The sequence below is a fragment of the Apteryx mantelli genome, chromosome 22 (genome assembly GCF_036417845.1).
Source record: "Apteryx mantelli isolate bAptMan1 chromosome 22, bAptMan1.hap1, whole genome shotgun sequence".
Taxonomy (NCBI): domain Eukaryota; kingdom Metazoa; phylum Chordata; class Aves; order Apterygiformes; family Apterygidae; genus Apteryx; species Apteryx mantelli.
Genome location: NC_089999.1, coordinates 13,907,085 through 13,927,056, shown reverse-complemented (window position 1 = coordinate 13,927,056; position 19,972 = coordinate 13,907,085). Strand labels below are relative to the sequence as shown.

The 19,972-nt window shown below is 40.8% G+C and overlaps 1 protein-coding gene across 2 annotated transcripts in view; it reads left to right on the top strand.

The window, feature by feature from the left end:
* Nucleotides 1-6,257: 6,257 nt before the first annotated feature.
* The window catches only part of NF1 (neurofibromin 1), a 111,429-nt gene continuing 97,714 nt past the window's right edge, over nucleotides 6,258-19,972 (top strand). For both annotated transcript variants that reach the window (XM_067309670.1, XM_067309669.1), the window contains exons 1-3: nucleotides 6,258-6,513; nucleotides 16,744-16,887; nucleotides 19,525-19,608. In XM_067309670.1, coding sequence (XP_067165771.1) covers nucleotides 6,454-6,513; nucleotides 16,744-16,887; nucleotides 19,525-19,608 — 288 coding nt within the window. In that variant the 5' untranslated portion in view covers nucleotides 6,258-6,453. The remainder of the gene's footprint in view (nucleotides 6,514-16,743; nucleotides 16,888-19,524; nucleotides 19,609-19,972) is intronic.

The following is a 19,972-nucleotide window of genomic DNA, read 5'->3' as shown; positions in this document are numbered from 1 at the left end:
TTTGAGCCTTTGTTGGAATGTTTGACAAATGCTGGTGAAAAATAGAAAGTGAGATGAGAGGAAAGAAGAGGAGAAATAGAAGGATGAAACAGAGGCTGTAGTGAGTAGGGTTAAAAGAAAAGGAGAGGTTAATAAGTAAACAATTTGAGTTGAAAATACAAAGAAAAAAGGAAAAGATAAAGATGTGGAGAAAAACATATTCTCTGGCAATAAGCCAAGAAGAGTGTTGCCTCCAGAAAAGCCAGTTCAGGCATAGTAAAAGAGAGAAGACACCCACATTTCCTGAGAAAATTGCAGGTGATATCTAGAAATCAACTGAATCTTAATAGGTAAAAGATATCAGAAATGCCTTCTGCTTAAGGGCTTCTAGCTTTAAAGGGAATTTTATCAAAAGACTTATGTTGTAAAATGATGCCGTCTAACTGCATAGAATTAACACCTTTACTCTAGAGTAAAGGACAGAGCTAGTGAGTCAAGAATTAATGTGGATTTTACTATGGATCTGGGCAGGTCATTTTCTGAGTGTGCCTCAGTTTTCTCATCTGGTTCCCCATCTTCTTGCTTAGGCGAAAAGCAGAAGTGCCAGAATACCTCAAAGGAAGTGATTCAAGTGTCATTTTTTGGCTTGACTAGAATCATCAATGCCTAGAAATGTCATGAGAGGGACTGCTCGCGCATGTAGATGAATTTCCAACTCTTCTACTGGCTTGGCTCATTTGGCTTTAGTAGTTCTAAACCTATGCTGAGAAGGAGTAGAGGGCGTAGCGGGGACTTTCCTCTTAGGTGTGACTCCCACCACTATTGCCACTGCTGACATCAACAATGGGAAATTTTTAGTGAGAAAAAACATTGGTATTCACTCTACTGCCTGACAAGAAAGTGGGGGTTATTTTGTGGATGTGGTGCCTTAGGCTGTAATTTCTTATTTGAGTTTACATATAAGCTTAAAGAAATGGATTAAGAAGCTCATGCTAAGTGTCTTAAAAACACATCAAAATAACCAAAAAGCACCAGACTGTCAAGAGATGCTAAAGAAATGGTACTGCAACTCAGAATTTATGTGGAGCTTGGGAACTTGGAATGATTCCTCTTCAAATAATATCTATAGATATTATAGAAAGACTATAGAAAGTTATGATTTCTTTTAAGGAACAGATTTGCTTTGGAGGTCAGGGAAAGAAAGAAACAGGAAGAAGCAGTTTGTTTTGTTTAGTAAATTTTGAGGGGGCGAAATATCCTATCTTTTTCTTACTAAAGTCAAGGGTTACCAAGATGCTTTTCTCTCAGCTAATCTTATCACCCCTGATTTCTTTCTGGCTTTTTGAGACTCATTTTTCATAAGTGCATCGGTAAGCTGAAGCCCTTTCCTGCCCCCAAAATGAATGATTATTGTTTAGATTTTGGCAGAATGTAGAGATTCCTATGAAGATTGTGGCTTTACTGCCATAAGTGGATGTTATTCTTGCCTGATTGCTAGGGGATATGTAGAGGTCAAATATATAAGCAGTTCAAAAAGGAGATTTGACAAATTCGTGGAAAAAGGGCCCAGCAAAATTGGCTCTGCCTCCAGCAATCCCTGAACTACTGTCTGCTGGGAATTTGAAAAGGTTTGTCAGGGAAGGATTGCTCGACTTGTACTTTTGTTATTTGTACACATTTTATGTAAGCATAGCTACAGGCTTGGTGGGAAAAATGGATAATTTGTCTGATCTGATTAGCTGCTTTATGTTCTTACCTGAAGTATCTCTGAAAGATGATTCACACTTTACATTCATGAAAATTCTCATAGCTCCTGAATAGTGATAGCTGTCCCTTGGGACATTTAGGATCGGTTACAAAGATGCTGTATGAACAGTTACGGAAATGAAAGTGGAAATGGCAAAATGGCCACCTCAATCTCTTGTGCCTTTTTGATTTGACATTACAAATGAATGTAGAAAAGCCTCCCAGATGATGTAAAAAAAAAAAAAAGTTAGTTTAAATGTAAAACTCGATTCAAACTTTCATAAAATCTCTGAGCTAGCTCCTGCTACCTCTGCCTGGGCTCAGGCTGTAGACAGCGTGGTGTGTGAACAGCTCTGGCAGTTCTCAAAGGCATCTCATCTGCAGCTGTTTATCCGTATTGCTCTGATGGAGGAGAAGTCATGTGCGTGCCCTGTAATCAGCTAGCTGAGCCAAGTTGGTTTAAGCCGCTGAGGAAGGTGAGGATGAGCTAAAGCTGGTTGATTTTGCCTACAGGTGGATTAGGGAGCGTTCATGCAATCCCTCCCAGTGGCAGGTGCCGGTTAAGGATGAGCAGTGAAACGATCCCAACTTCAGCTGACAGAGTTGGAAGGGAACAAACATCTGCTGCTTGAGTAATGCCTCCCGGCATAAAGTTTTACACAGGTTTCAAAGGTGATGTTTCAAACAGCAAGGGAGTCCCCTCCCAGACAGAGCCGAGCTGGCTGCAGCGTCACCGTTTCCAGCTGTTTGTCGCTGCCCTTCTGCTCAGGGCTGCTGCTCCCGCTTCTCTGCCAGCTGCGGGGACTGCTGAGGAGGCACCGAGTATGAGCACAGGCGAGCTCAAGCCCTTGCAGGGTGTTTTATCGTAAGTTAATAGACAATTCTAGATAAAATCTTTACTCCACTGAATCCAATGGATGTTTTCTGTTTATTTTTTTCTTTTAGACTCTTCACGACAAATCCACTTCTGTCAGTCCAGAGAGTTCCTGGGCATATAGTACCGTGAACCCGTCTCTGCTTTGTGATCTCAGGAAGCTCAGTATTGGCCGTTTTCAGATACCCGGCATACCTATACATGGAATAAAAGCCACTAGGAGCTGGGAATCTCTGAGAACAGACCTCTAACCTTATCCTATTTTTCAGAGTTTGAAGTAACCATTTACCTATTCAACAGGAATGTTGGGAAGAATAATGAATGTTCATAAAATGATACAGTGATACACACTGCTCTTTTTTTGTTATTGGTACTGGCAGAGACTTTCTCTGTGCTCAGACATATAAAATACGATTAGAAAGGTTCCATTGACCAGCTTGATTCTCCATCCAAGACAGTTAAGATTTCAGTAATTAAGCAAATATACGTATCATATATGTTTGTTGTGGATATAAATATATATAAAACCAATACATTAGAAGCCTTGTCTAGAATGTAATGCAACATTTATTTTTAAAATCTTTTTGAAACATATTCATGCTGAGCATTATAATGCACTCTAATGCAAAGGAATCAATAGCCTTTACACCACAGCTAGTTTATTGTACACAGCAAATGAATAATACAAAATTCAGTGCACTTAACAGCCCAATATTAGGCTTCATAATTTGTATAAATCAGAATGCCTTTTGCATTTCCTGAAAGATAGTACCACAAAGTGTACAGACAGAAAACTACTGTTTATTCTTCAGCCAATTAATCGTTTTTTCTTAAATAAAATATTTGCAATTGATTTTCATCTTTGTATAAAGATGAAATATTAGACATAAACTTGAACTCCTGAAAACTCTTGAAATACTAGACATAAACTAAGTTCCTGAATTTATTACTAGTATGCAAAGTAATTGCTCATATTGTAAATCTGAATTACAGGAATTTCACTGTTCATTATTTACAGGTAAAGTTACCTCAGAATACATTTGATATTGCTACTGCTGATGATAATTAGTATGTATTATGATAATATCAATAGTCTCTAAGTTAAATCAAGGCCCCTACTGGGCAGAGAAAAAGTCCCATACACATACTAGTTTAAACAGTAGGCAGACAAGGCTGGAAAAAGGTAGTATTGGATGACTCCTGTAACTGCACATTTTTGCACAGTGCCTTATTTGAGGCTCAGCTGTGTTTTTACTACACACTAACCTGTTTTTCCTGGTGTTATTACTGTAAGTTATTTACATCACGGATACTGACTCAGGAATTTTTAAGAAATATCTTTGCACAAATTGAACATCTAATTTTACACAGCCTGCTTTACTGTTTTGCAAATGTTTTGAGTTTTTCTTCCATATTTGGCTAAAAGGAAAATGAGATCTGTCCTTGCTTCAGCAGCTGAATTGTCCATATTCTATTCTTTTTAGTCAGTCTAATGTGCAGTATCAGATAGCTTTTATTTTCAGTGCTTTGGAGTAAACACAGTGTTTTTCCAGATTGAGATGGTGGAAATGAAAGCAGGACTGGTTCAGCTGATTTCAAACCTGGTTTATTTTACTTTAAATACTGAATCCAATCATATATCTGAAAAAAATGCACAAATTAAATTCAAGCGGAGAATGTTACAATGTAATGTTATCTATGTTATGCAGATTAAGACAACTCTGCTTATTTGATAGCAGTTTTTTTATTCAACCTACTAATTCATATTAACATTTCAAAAATCTGCGTAGGATAGCACATGTTGCACATTTGACTGAAGAAGTAGGATTAAACAAAAATTGAGAATAGCTTGTCATACAATACACTATTTTGACATGCATAGCTTTATTTTTATGATATGTCAGAATATATTAACTGCACCTTAGTGAAGGGCCTGATTAAATTCCATCTATTCCAGTAGGGATTTGGCAACACCAAACGCTAAGTATAAACTTTGGAAGTAAGGAGAAGTAATGCATACTTCATCACAGTGATTCTGTCTTGGATGAGACGTGGAATTAGATTCCCTCCCCATTTGCTTTCCTCCTGTGAGATTTACAGATCTGCAGATTAGAGCAGGATGGAATAGAAAGTTTGCTGTATTTGCATTTGAAATGTTATCTTAAAAAAGATGCTTTATGATAATCCATCTAAACACTGCATTAATTATGCTTCAGACAAACATACAAAAGTAGTTTTCTGGACATGGACTAAGGAAATCTGGATCTGGAGGTAAAGAAAGAAAGTCCATTTTATTCTCCAGTTCTTCACTATGCATTTGTCAATTTTAAATCCTACACTCAAGGGATCCTAGATCAATTTTGTCTTTATTTACAGAATTTTAACTTGACTCTAGCATGAAAAATCATTATTTTGTGCTTCTATCCACCCATAAGGAAAACAAATTAACATTCCTAAGAAGGAAACTGGAAGTGGATGTTTGTTTGTCTTGTTATCCGCATATCCTACTTTTCTGAGTCACAAAGTGTAAGCAATTGGCTGGGTACTGCATAACTGGTTTGGAAAGAGTTTGTGTGTGCTGCATTACATATTTCTGGTTACTGCTGGAGTTCGGTAGTGAAGTCTTCAGATGTAACAAAAGCTGTTAAACCCAAATAAGCTAATTTATTAAAGAATAACATTTTTTTATTCTTTAAAAAATTAACAGCTGTATGTTTCAGTCTGTATATAACATCCAAATTGTAGATAATCTCCGTCAAGCACAGAGGCTTCGAAACGGCACTGTGTTTTAAATAAAGTAGGTAAACATCTGCCAACCGTCTCGTCTTTTTGCCAAGAGAAGGTGTAAATCATCCGCTAAAACCCGGTTGAAGTCTGGGACTGAGAGCATCCCTCACACTTTCAGAGGTGAAAGACTCCTTCGTAATCTGTGGTCAAGGGACAGACATTTCATTCACTCCAATTTATTCGAATAATTAATTTCAAGGGAAGGTTGTACAGCATCCTATTTTGAAGAGAAGTTTACACGATTTCAGTCTTTTTCTTTTTTTTTTTTTTTAACCTTGTTAGGGCTTTTTGCTCTGCCTCTCCCTTCCCCCGGCTGTGCAGGGATGCCGGCAGCAGTGAACACGGCGGGGCTGAGAGGGAAGCGGCCCCTCGCCGGTCTGCGGCGCGCAGCCCCCGGCACAACCTCCCCGTTCGCTCTGTGACAGGAAACGAAGCGCCCCGCCAGGCCCTCGCGCGCTTCACCCAGGGCGGGGAGCGGTGGGAAGCACCGCATCCTCCCCGCTGCAAGGCCCCACCCGCCTCCCGGCCTCCTCGCCCCGAGACACGGGCTGTAACGGTGCGCTAACGCCGCAAGGCCCCGGCCGGCGAGGCCGCTCCTCAGCGCCGCCGCCATCGCAAGGCACCGCCCGGCCGCGCCCCGCCCCCCCGCGCATGCGCCGCGCCGCCGCGCGCGCTCCCGCGAGGCCTCTCCGGCGCGCCCCGCCGCGCAGGCGTAGTCGCATCGCGTGGGGCGGGAGGAGTGTGGGGGCGCGCAGGCGCGGCGGCGTCGCGGCGGCCGCGCAGGCGCGGTGGTGCCGCCGCGGCCGCGCAGGCGCCGCCCGCCGCGGCCGCCGCCTCTGTCTCGGCGCTCCCCCTGCCGCGGGCGGCCGCAGCGCTGCTGCTCGGACGGGTGGGGGCGGCCTGGGCGCCCGCTTCCGGTGTGGTGTCATGGCGGCGCCTGGGCGCTGATGGCCGCGGGCAGCTGAGGGCCCGGAGCTCGGCAGCGATACGGAGACTCGCCGCGCTCCTCGCCTGCCGCCCTCCCCGCGGGGACCCGCCCCCCTCCGCGGCCGGGCGGGCGGGGGGCCATGGCGGCCCACAAGCCGGTGGAGTGGGTGCAGGCCGTGGTGAACCGCTTCGACGAGCAGGTAGCGGGGGCGGCTGTGAGGAGCGGGGCGGCGGCGGCGCGGCGAGGAGGACGAGGAGGAGGGGGGGGGCGGTGGCGGTGGGCCTCTCCCCCAGGGGCCTTCGCCGCCGGGGCCGCAGGCGAGGGCCGGGAGTGCTTCCTGCCGCCCGGCGGCCTGCCCTCCCGGGGGAACCGGACAGCCGCGCCCCCCTGCAGCCGCCGCCACCGCCGCCTCGGCGTGGGGTGGGGCCGGGCGCCGGCCTGATGCTCCCACCGGTGTCTGGGGCGGGGGCGGCGGGGGGCCCGGCCTCCTCCGCGCCAGGCCGCCCCGAGCGCCCTGACGGGAGGGGAGGCGAGGGGGGTGAAACGGGTCCTTCCTCTTCGGTTCTGCTCCCCCGCCTCTTCCCGACGCGTGTCTGCTTTTTCCCCGTCGTTCCCACGAGTCGCGCTTCGCCGCTTTGCAGCATCCTGCTCGTCGGAAGGGAATTAAAGCTGGGGAATGGGTTTGAGCGGGGCTGCGGGAGGCCGTGGCCAGGCGCTTCCACCCGTGCCGGAGCCGGGTGTCCGCGTGGAATCGCATCCCCGCCGCCGGGAGCGCCGGCTTACACAGGATGGAGAAGGATCTGTGTTGCTATAGTGCTGGGTATTTAATTCTGCTCATGACAGGCGGTGCTGATGGTTTGGAGACGGGTTTTCGCTGGGGGTTTCCTGAATGGAGGGAAGGGAGATTTCTTGGCCTCGGTGTCTGCGTTTCTCTGGTCCCTCTAATCCCCCCCGTAGGGATTAGGTGGCCCGACTCTCCCAGTGGGGCTAAGCTTAGCGCTTAGACTGTGCGTTTTGACTTCCAAGAGGCTTTCCTGACATGTAGGCGGGGGCTCGGTTTGGGCTGAGAGATCCGTTTGTGTGTTTGTCTGTCTCATTTCGCTGTGCTCTGAGTGGATCCTTTGTGCCACAGGAGACACGGCTCTGTGAGACCCTGCTCGGTGTAATAGCTATCAAAAACATTGAGCTGCCTATATAGATGGGGTTTTGTTCACCTGCCGTGATCGCGTCCCCCTCGGTGATGTTTGGCTTCTAACAACCCACAGAAGGGTTGTGGCCTGGTTGAATAAAAATAAATGATCTGTTTTACATTTATTTTAAAATTTCTGTAAATGCAGTTTGCTTTAAAAAGGTAAATACCAAACTTTTCTCTTTTATTACACTAAAAACGATGACGATTTTTCCCATACATGTTAGGCATGATCTTTGCATAGTTAACTTCTCTCCCCCCCCCCTTATCTTGAGTCATAGATCATTTTTTCCATAAGCTTAAAGGCATGGTACTGATTATACTCCCAGTAATGCAAGAAAATGTTTCTTTGTGTACTGGTGTTAAAAGGCCCTAGGCTTTGTCGTTTGCTTTGTTATGTATATTGTAGAATTGGGCTTGCCAACATCTGTTAGGAGTTAAGAACTTGAGCTTTTTAAACAGAAGTATTTTCCTATACACTTCACGGAATAATTATGGATAGGTATATAGGAGATCCCCTTTTCTGTTTTGATAGAAGGCAGGCTGCTCTGATTTTTTGGCTGTTCTTAGCTGATTTCCCAAATGCCAGGGTATTGTGACACTCCTATACTACTACTTAACGTGTTATCTATCAATGATGCTTATTTGCTTCCTGTAACTCCTTACTTTTATGTCATTATTGGGTAGTCACGTGGTTATTTGATAAGTTATCTACTACTTATATTTTTAGACTGCTCATTTCAGAATCAAGTTTTTACTTCATACAGATACACTCAATATACTGCACACTATTTTAGTGGCGATGATGCATTTTTGAGTTCTTACATATTATGCCTGCCCTTCTAAATGCAGGACCTTTTGTTTCAGTGCTGATGGAGCTAGACTGTTGCTACATATTATATCATGAGTATGTTTGAATAAGGAAGGGGAGCTCATGTTTGTTTTGGGTTGGGTTTTTCTGCGGGGGAGAGGACATAGAAATTCTGAAGGCTTCTTCCTTTAGAAAGGAAGAAAATGTGACCATCTTTCAGTGAAATTTATAGATGTAGACAGGCTTTCCATTCATTTGCTAAGTGCTTGAATTCATTTTAGGACAGATGAAACAACAAACTGGGAGAATGCTAATCTGTATTGAAAACAAAATTCAGTGCAAACCAGTCTGTTCCTGTCTACTCTTGTTTATTGTTATAAATGCTGCTTTAACTGAAAATTTGCTTTTGTATGTATGATTCTCTGGGCTTAAAATGACTGGCAAGCGTAGTTTCATAAATTAACCAATGGCTGCCTTACTGAATAAATTTTTCAAATATAGTGCCAGTCTTGCTCAGCTGCACTCACTTCTGAGACTTCAGCTACTGCAGTGCACTCTTCTCTGAACTACCCTTGAAGACTGCTTGAAGGTTTCAGCTGGTGCAGAAGGAAGCTATTGACCGTCCATGTGAGACTAGATCACACTTTTTATACAGCACGTGCAAAATCTCTTTGCTGATTTTCTGTGTAGTACTAGTTATGATAATTTTTGAAACTTTTAATGGCCTAAATATATTTATGTTGCAGTAGATGTTTTAGCAAAATTCTGAGTATTAGGCACAGTGCTTTCCTATTCAGCATCACCCCTTGCCCCCTTTGTAATTTGCTTATGTTGGGGAGTTGTTAAAGGCTTAGTTTGGTAAGCTTTGCCTTCTATCTAAGCCTCTCTTACTTTGTTTAACATTTAATTATTTGGAGTTAGCTGAATTTTTGCTTTGTTTGACTTTTTTTCCATTTGTTTAGGTTGATTTGAATTTGGTCTCTAAGTCTCAAGGTAACTCTTAAGATGCTTGCAATTTTAGGTTTATATGATCTATTTTTCAAAATTTTCTAGTTTTAAATATGTTCTTTGGCTAAAACATGCCCATCTCATAAATAGTCTGCAGTGGATAAGCAAAAATATTCATACATAATCAAGTCTCTGTAAAATAGCTGTTTTTTTCCTATGGAAATGTTCCCTTATTTTATGTATTGTATTTTTATAGGATTTTCAAATGTAAGTGCTACAGCTGAAATCATGAGAAGGCTGATACAGCAGTAAAATAGTTGTTCTAAGCATACTCACAGAAGCCTTACTGCCTAAACCATTTAAATCTAGACTGTAGTAAGGACTATCAGATACAATAAAAGGTATTAATCCTGTGTAAACTGGTGGTGACTTAAGTGATTATGATATGCTTTAAAGAAGCCCTTTATTACATGAATTATGGTTTAGAGTCCCCATTTATAGTTTATGAGATATGGTTGCTTTCAGTTAAGAAAGCTTTTGTAAAAATTGAAAGCCACTAGGAATGTTTCTTTCTTAATTTCATTAAAAGACATTAAATTAAAGTAAATATTCCCTCCTCCCCTTCCTTCCCTCTGCAGCATTTGAAACCTGTGCAGAATGAGAGACCTGAAAAAGCACTGACTGCAAACACTGGCTTTGTGTTTTTCATTGCTGTTTTTCATCTTAGCTTGTTTAAAAAAAAAACCAAAAACCCACAGTAGCAGTAATACATTCATATTTTAAAGTAGTTTATGTGATCTTTGATGACTGTACTCCTCTAACAGAATGGAATCCTTTGCTGTAAAGGTAAGGCTAAGCTGTGCAGAAGAAAACTTTTTTCACAACTAATCTCAGTTTGAAATGGATTTCCGCAGGAGCCACGAACCCAAACAGACTGTAACACTACTCTAAACACAGTGTGCTATTTCATTTTTCTGTAACATAAGCCTGAAGCAGCTTAGCTCTTGTTTATTCTAAAACAATATACATACTAACATATTTCAAACCAGAATGCTGTACTGCACACAGACAGAGATCCTGGAGAATAGGTAAAAGGATGGTCCACATGCAACAAGTGTTACCTGAGTTTGTTAGTGAGCTGCTGAAAAGCTTTGAGATGCTATGATGATCCTTCCTTACTGAACACAGCAGTTTGCGTTAACAGTGTAGGTGAGTATACATTTGTTCACAGTACAAATTTTTAGTTAACCTTTTGAAAAAAAAATTTTTTTTTTAGAGCAACAGGTGAAAATTATCTTCAGAGTTCAGTGTTCTTTGAAAGGCTTAATTGTGAGGTTCTTTCACTAAATAATATCTGTTTAGAAGGTGGTGCAGTGCATGTTTATAGTTGGGGGAAAGATGCCTGGTGATTTTGGAGATATGCAGCTGGTTCTGACAATACTGATGCTGAGGAAAGAATGGAGCTGTGCAAATCTTCACTCTCTCCGGTACATCTCTGCATTGCTGTCTACCGAAGGAGTTCCAAGAAAGGGTTTGAAAGGGAAAGGTTAGGTATGTCTCTATGCTGTTAAGGTAGCACTAGAGGGTTTTTTTTCTAGGTGTTATATTTGTTACTTACTCCTGAATCTGAATAAAATGTACAAGCTCCAGGTGCATTCAGACATCTCGAGCTCCTTTCTGAAGATGAGGAGCCAGTGACAGACGAGCTGAGAGTTTCCTTCCCCGAGGTGAATCACCCGGAATGGCCCATCGCCTTCCCCTCGCCGAGGCTGACGGAGCCTCCTTGCCCTTCCTGAGGCAGCGAGAGGGCTCTGCAGGCTTTGCCACCACTCTGAAGTTGAATCTTGAACGTGCCAAATTGTAGTGCACCGATGCGCAGCTGGATAGTGATTGTTCTCTCTAGTAAGAGATTTGTCAGAGTAGTGATTTAAATGGCTATAGTTTGAACCTGTGGCAGACTATGTTGGTCTGTGAATTTCTGAATTCCTAATGTTCTGCAAAGAACATGCAAAAAAGCTGAAATGGTGACTTTTGTTTGAAGTGATGAAGTACTTTACACTTGTACAAAATGTACTTTACAGCCTCTGCAAAAAAGGATTTTAATGACAATCTTTTGCAAAAGAGAGATGATTAAACTTTGGGTTTATCAGTTACAAAGAAAAATCCATGGCTTAATGATAGCCTTTCTCAACTGGCCAAGTGAGATATCCTAGAAATGTTCACGACTATCACTGTTGTGAATTTCAAACCAGTGCCCATGTAAGTCTAGCAAAAGATTATACCATTTTGTATCAAACTAGAGGATACCTGAAAAAATGCTAGTATCTCTCCTGCACACATGGAAAAGATACTGTTCCTTCATAAGTGATGTTTATAATCGGTGAAGGATTCCTTGACTATTTTTTTAAATAAAGGCCCATCAGTCTGTAAAGTGAGGCCTCTCCCAAAGATGCTGCAGTCTTGCCTGCTCTCAGCTACCACACTGCTTTCCACTATTTAAACAGCTGCAGAATTCTACAGGAACACTCACTCTGAAGTTTTAAAGCCAGTTTTTATAATCTTACTCTAAAGGTCTTGTTAAGTATTCATGCTAAATCTTTTTTCTTTTTCTTCTGGAATAACCAAGTACTTTATCGTTTTTTCCATTTTAAATTGGCAAAGTTATTGTTTCAGTCTCTTCAGACCCGTGAGGCACTTTTCTCTGCAGAAACAGAGAGGTAAGAGTGATTCTTAGGCGTGGGAAAGCGTTGGGGTTTTCTCTCTCCAGCAGTACTGCAGACTTTGCGGATACCATTGTAGACACAAAATGATGGCCAGATGATTTGAAGCTACTAGGCACCATTGTAGAATGGTTAATAATTTATGCCATATTAGTGCATAGAGGCTTCAGTAAGCTAGCGTATGCCAAACTGTGAGGATGTTGAAAAAGCTTTTGAAACACTGTTTCAGGAATATTTTCTAAGATGCTAGCAGTTGACCATGTGCTATGATTCTGCTGTTTGTCTGAGTTGGCCTGACTGAATTTTTTTCTTAAAAAATACTTTTCTGAAGCTTTTAATTCACATTTTTCTTGAAGATAGAAGAACTTTGTATTACTTTAGCACACTGTGAGAGGAATTTACATCTTTTGGATAATTAAAAATATTGAGGTTTAAATTTTGTTTTAAATAGTGACTGATTTAGCTGGATTGGTTTTAACAATCTTCTTTTCTTGAGAGAAGGCAGTTCAGCTCTCTAATATTTCTAAGGCTTTTCTGTTATCATTGCCTTTTGGAAATGAAGATATTCTAATGATCTGGTGGGATCTGGCTGTTGTTTTTTCTCCCACTAATAAGAATTTGTTACCTCTTTGCATTTAATATTCCTTGTGAGAATCATTATGTTTCAGGACAAGTGTCAATAGCAGCTTTGAGTGAAATTATAGCTAGATCAGCAGTGCTTCCTAAATTGAAGTCAGAAATGCGTTTCGGGAAACAAAGGTGACTAACATCTCTATGTGGTCAAATAATGTGTTTTAACAACTAGGAAACTTGCATGGATAAAAATGTAAGCTGATAGATACTAAGTTTCTTCATCTTTCAATTTTGTTTTTCTAGTTATTTTAGCAGAATGCACAGGGTGGCTTTTATTTTGTATTCAGGATACACTGTACTGTATTTTTGCAACTGCCTGGCTCAGCTACTTAATGGCATTTCCTTGGCTCTTGCAGAAAGGTTCTTTTTTAATTGATCTTATAAGATTGAAAACTTGAAAGTTTGAATGGAAAGGTTCCAGATTTCATCTGCCTAATTTTCTTCTTGCCTGCTGCATAAGATAAAATATAGACCAAAATGCCATTGTTCCTTGTCCTCTCTAGCTTGTTTGATGCCTTAACCTGACTTAAACTGGATTAGAGACATATCACTGCATACCTTAGCGTGGATTATAGCTGCATCTATGTAGTTATAGGTATAAGGATGTTGACCATGACTTCCTAGTTCAGTGATGAAAATAGTTAAATTGTGTGGTAGAATATCCCTTTGCTAAATCGGGATGAGTTCAAAATGATGCTTATGTTCATAGTTTGAAGCTCCAGGCTTATTTAAGCTTTGAGTCTTAATTTTTTTATATAATTTAAAGCAATACAGGAAACCTATTGTGTCAGTCTCTCTTTTTTTTCTAAAATGAAATTACTAATAAAAGTAAAGCTGTTTTTTCTTTTTCCTTGTAGTGTTTAGATTGATAGATATCTGTGTAAAAGTTAAATTGTTTTCTTTTAGTCACTCAACACTAGCACTGCATTCAGTTAGGGTACATAGGATGCTTCAGCATGTCAGAGTACACAAAGGAAATAGCTGAGAAATATAAAAGAAAATTCAGTGCTAATATTTCCTTTTTATACAGCTTCCTATTTTAAATGGTAGTATAAAAAGCAGTTTTATTTCTAGGTGACCTTGTTGCAGTGGCTGTTGTGGCAGGAAGCTCCAAAAAATATGTAATACGATGTTTTTCTAGCATGGAAGCATACAGAACTAGATCTGTGACACAATTTCTTTGAGAGGCACTTGTGAAGTATTTTCTCACTCAGTGTTATTGAGCTTTTCTGCCGCTGTCAGCACGGAGACTTGAAAATTCAAATAAAAAGTACTAGTAATGCTGAAATTTTTAATTAAATGTATCTATCTTCCACTGACTAATGACTTCCGAAAATGTATTGTAAAAATAACATCTAAGAATGAAAATAAAGCCTGAGTCATAAATGCTATTTGTTCTGCCTTTTCTAGTTTTAAAATGAGCACGCTGAAATACATCAAACTATTTTAAAGCAGTACAATCTGAAAACTTGCAAGTCAATTACAGAATGGAGTGAAAATTATCTTAATTACCCTTTGGAACTCGTTGCCCTAGAATGTTGTGCAGGCCAAGCGTGAGGCCTTCTTATGAAGGGTAGATCTCGTGGTGGCTTTTAATGTGGCTCTCTGGATGCAACACTTGGTGCGGGAAACCTGTAAGCCACTGTCTGAATTGGAAGAAAGGATTAGCTTATTGTTGCTTCTTGCTGTCCACTGTTGGAGACAAGGTAATGTGCTAAATGGGTCCTCAGTATGATCTAGTGTGGCAGTTTAGTAATTTTTGACTTGAGTTAACCATTCTCTAAGGAAAAAATAGCAATTTTCCATTGTAAGCACAACTTTTGGTACCAAAAGAACTGATATTTAAAACCCAGCCCAAAACACAATTTTTATGGAGAGGAAATTACCCTTGGGCATAAAAGCTAGATAGCATGAAGAGGTCCATTTCCCTACAAATGAAAAATGTCAGTATAAAGTAGACTGCATTTAATGATACAGTGAAACTTATTGTTGGGGAAAAAAATGTTCCAAGTTTTGGATTTTTAATACAAGTCATAAATCTAGCATTTAAATGTGCACCTTCAAATTTTACCAACAAAAATAGTAATGTTAAGTGGTTGACAAAGATGTTCGTGAATGGTGACTGCAATTTAACTGGATGGCGGGATGAAATGCGCCCTCACCAAGTCTGCAGATGCTGCCAGACTGGGAGGGAAGTAGGTAAACTGGAAGGTAGCCCCACCTTACAGGGAGACCTCAACTGTCTGGAGGGCTGGGCCAATAAGAACTGCATGAGACTTGAGAAAGATAAATGCAAAATCCTGTACCTGGGATGGAATAATCCCAGACAGCCAAAAAGGCTGGGGTCTGACTGGTTGGGGCATAGCTCTGCTGGAAAGGCCCTGGGGGGGGTCCTGGTGGACAGCCAGCTGAACGTGATTCGGGAGTGCGCCTTGGCAGTGATGAAGGCAAACTGTGTCCTGGGCTGCATCACCAAGACTGTAGCCAGGAGATCAAGTCCTGTGGTTATTCCGCTTTATCAGGCACTTGTGAGGGTGTGCCTGGAATAGTGTATCCAGTTTTGGCTTCCCCAGCTGATGAGAGGGGTTGAGAAACTGAAGAGGGTCCAGCAGAAGGCCACTGAGATGATTAGAGTGTTGGAGCGCTTAATGTATGAAGAAAGGTCGAAAGAGTTGGGTTTGCTCAGCCTAGAGAAGAAAAGACTCGGGGGGCGTCTAGTCAGCCTTCTAATACGTAAAAAGTAATTATAGAGAAGATGGAGGTATTCTCTTCACAAGGCTGTGTCGCAACAGGACAAGAGCCAGCAGACGCAGGATTGCTTCAGGTGAAATTCCATCTAGATATAGGGAAAAAATTGTTTGCCATGAGTGCAATTAAACTTTGCAATAGGTTGCATTCTCTTTACAATGCAAAAATATTTGTGTGGTATTCATCTTTGAGCTATCAGTTTTTCACAATGCATGTTTGTAGGGAATTCTAGTCAAGATCAGTTAAAACACTTCTTAATTGAAATGTCTATAGAAAGGGAATTCCTGAGTCATGCTTTACAATGTAAATGACGTGCTTTATAGAAAAGAGATGACAGTAGTGATTCCTTTTTTTGTCCCATATTTGGTAGCTTTTTAAAAAAAGTCAATCCTCAGTAAAATGAATTTTTACAAAGAACTGCTTTGCACTTTTTTGTGTGATAGCTTGTAAGTGGCTGGCTCCTGTGAACTACACGCAAGGGAAGTGACTGCGCTAGGAAGTGATGAATTTGTGACCCTTGAAGTTGGGTACAGCGTGAAACAGTGTCTTGTGTTCACACAGTAGGATTAGGATTAACATCTCAGTTTTGTCCATTTATGCTGAATCTAACCTTTTCTGAAAGAGCTGTATTTGAAGTCTAGTTTTCACCACCGGGTGTTGAGCAAGGGTGGCTAACATGGGGCTCAAGTCGTGTGTGGTTCACGAGTGCTCGAAGTGTGTCTGAGGCTTCTTCAAGTGGATGACAGTGGGGCTGTGTCTGCCCAGGGATTTCTCGGTAATCCAAATCCTCAGGAAGCAGAAGGGACGCAGCAGGGACTGCTGAGGCTGTCGCTGCTGGTTCATCCTGGGGCTCAGTTGTCCTTCTTGCCCAGTTTTGCCCAGAGGGAATGGGAGGACGCTCCTGGGACCACTGTGACCACCTTCCTGCTCGCCCCCTTTGTGAGTTACTGTGCGACAGCCACCCTCAGTCCCGCCGTGTGGCTCGCAGCTTGCAGGTGTTGGCCCTGGGAAGCCTTTGGGATGTAGCTAGCCAGCTTCTGCGGGAAAGGAAACGTTCTCAGGATTCCATGTAACTTGCATCTCTCTGAGTTTCTGCTGCTTTTGATTACTTTGACCTTTGATTTGTAAGCAAATTGTCATGAAATAGAGGTTTGGGTTCAATTCAGGAAAAAGCAATAGGCGAGCTTCAGTATTTTGTTTTATAGTTATCTCTAGTATAAAGATAAATATAGATAAAGTGAAGTAATCAGAGTGTGTGTGTAGTTTTTTTATGGAGTGTTTTTCAAAGTTGTCTCTGGCATCTCAAAAAATTTTGAACCCTTTCTTAAAGATGTAAATCTTAATGTAAAAAAAGCTTACAATACTTGTCTGTTTTTGCAGCTTCCTATAAAAGCTGGCCAGCAGAATACCCACACCAAAGTCAGCACGGAACACAACAAGGAATGTCTCATAAACATTTCCAAGTACAAGTTTTCCCTGGTCATAAGTGGTCTCACCAATATCTTAAAAAATGTTAATAACATGGTAAGTTTTCTAATTTTGGATTGCTGGATGTTTTCAAAATATTATTTACTCGTATTATATAAACGCTGCAGAAAGTCATTTGAAATTTGAGTCAAACTGTTGCATGCCTTTTACACTTAAATTTGCTGTTTTCATCCTCGTGTAATAATATTTACCAACAGTGTTGAGCTGTTACATATAAAGCTGGTAAGATAGTTGTGGCAGTGCAGTCCAAAGAAAGGTCATGATTAAGGGGAATCCTCTGTGTTGTTCGTGGGAACAGTCTGCAGCTAGAAATGTGTGTGGCTAACTGAGGAGTGGGTACATGAAGGCACCTAATACTACATTTGGTCTCTGAGCGATTTTAGGTACCCGCTGTGCAAGTGAATAGAAAGCAGTGATTACTGGGAGGTGAGGGAGGGTGTTTTCCATAGCACGAAAAGGTGTTCCAGTAAGTTTGGGAAACGGTACTAAAAAAGTGTTACAGGAGGAATACAGCTGGGCAAAGTAGCTGTTGAGCAGCAGTTAGGATTTTTTTCTTCTCTCTCCTGCCAGAGCGTGACCTGCTAGGAGCTGTTTTGGAAAAATGAAGTGCAAGCATTTAAAACTTAAGGTGTTTGAATTTTCTAGGCTGTTTTGATGCTTTAGTATTTGTATTTCCAGTCAACTGCTAGCTGCTCTCTCATATAGATCTATATTTTAACAGCCAGATGAATTTCAGTCAGGACCATGTAAGAAAAAACTTTGAAAACAATCTCTTGTCTAATGCTGCCAGTATAGACTTGTACCTCCAAAGGGATATCTTACAAGTCAGTAAGAAAAAATGAATGAAAGATGGGTGCACTACACATCTTTCCTATTTCTTGTTTGATATGGCTCTCAGCCTTTTATGAAACTGGCTCTTAGTGATGATACTTGAGAACAGTGTGCTGATATGAAGGGATGAGATCCGAGAAGATCTTTCTGTGAGTTTCCAGAGATATCTTGCGAGCCAAGTGTCTTGGTAGATGGTTTCCTTCTGCATGCTGGTTTTCTGAAGTAACTCAAGAGGAATCATAAAATAATTCCTGAAATCCAACAAAATATTTGACTTGTCAGCATCACTAAAATTGTCAATCAAAGTAGATTTCAGTGGAAGCAAAGAGGAGAAACCCAGAAGGAAAAAAAACTGAATATGGATGTCCGTAGAGTGCCCACTCTGGAAAAGTCACCATTACCATTAAGTCATGGTCATTACCATCAAGTTGGGTAAATGGAAAGTTTAGGAATCTTTTAAGAGGAGAAAGATGTGATTTGACTTTTCATGGAGGATCTGGTTTTAGATTTGTCACGAGAAAAGTTGAGTTCATTCCTTCCTGATACTATGTGATTTGTGATCATTTGGAATCTCCAGAAACAGGTAATAGAACTGGCCAAACTCTAGCTATATTTATTTTTATGGTTTTATCAAGATAGTTTGCAGTGAACTACTTTAGATGTCAGTTGTATGGAGATAGAGATCTGCTGTAACCCTACAAAGGATTGATCAAATCAGAAAGCAAAAAATGCTGCCTTGCTGTTATGGATTTGGCTTCTTAAAGCTACTTGTAATCCTTTTTGAGAGAGAATTTATTTTAATTAAGCTTCATAAATGTGAAAGAGTGTGGTGATGTTTAAGATAATTGTCTGATGAGAAGACTGTCTATACAATTAAAACAAATTTCTGTATACGATATGTAGATTTTGAGAGGAAAGACCTAGCTAGAAATGTCAATAAAAATGGCCCTGTTTGCTTTGCACTGAGGAGCAAGATTTAACTTTTTCTATAGATGATGGAGAGAGCTGCTCTATGAGTCAGCAATATTTTTAAAGAATTCCTCTGGCGGGAGGAAAAAAGAAAAGAGCAAACCAATACACTGTCATAATACCCTTGTGTTCAGAAAAAAATCTTGAGGGTTTGCTCTGCTGAAGCTTACAATTAGTTGAACTAACCTCTCAAATATAACTTCTTTTGGTTGACTTCTACATTGTGTTCCCCATGCAGGCAGTATATTTTTGGCCAGCTCTTTTCTGCTTTGTTTTGCTGTCTGTCTTAATATTGTTGGAACTAGTCACTGTTGTTGACAATAAAATTGGGTGCGAGCTTAAATGCCTGATGGGATTCTACCTACAGGCTCTATCTAAAGTGGGGCATCTGCTTGGAGGGTCTCGTGTGTGTTTCTTCCTGTGGTCTGTGCTAAATCTTGCAGCACTTGAACAAGTTTGTAGGTATGGATTTGTGGTAACATCAGTTCTATTAAGTAAGGTTTTGGCAATGAAATACATAATTGGAAAAATCAACAGTAATTGATACTAAAATAGCTCCTGAAAAGGTATAGCCTTCATTTCTGAATAAATTGTAGGTCAGATGAAGGTAAGGGGCTGCAGTGCACCTCTAGTCTTGTTTTATGGTACTGCTTGTTCCTTATTAGATTTGGCATTGCAGACTGGATATTTTTTCATTTCAGTGATTAGGTTTTAATTTGTATTTTAATCTAATATTTACTGCTTTTATTTCTAAACTTAAAGCCAGAGTAATAAAGGAGCCATAACTTATTGTGCCATTCTACTATGTTACTGTAATGTGTTACAAGTTACATTTTTGTGCCTCTGATGAATCTGTATCCTTTCTTCTTCTAGAGAATATTTGGCGAAACTGCTGAAAAGAATTTATATCTATCTCAGCTGATTATCTTGGATACACTGGAAAAATGTCTGGCAGGGGTGAGTAGTCTTGCATAAGTGATTGCTGAGTTGGAATCAAATGAGTTAGTATAAGTCAAATGCTTGCGTATCTATTATTACTGCTATTCAGGTTAACTCATCTGACTTAGAGAAAAGCAGGATTAATGCTAATTTAAAAAAAACCCCAAACTTTCTATAAATGCAAGTAGTTAATGATGAATTAAGGATTTGTTGAGTGTTTTCTTTCCTGCCTAAAATCAGTGATGATAATTTTAGTAATAATAATTAGAATCCTTTTTTAAACTGAATAGATTCAAGTAACTTTTGGATTTGCCCTTCCTGATACTCAATTAGTTTGTGGAGTTAAAAACAATGATTTACTTAGAATAATTCTTTAAAAAGA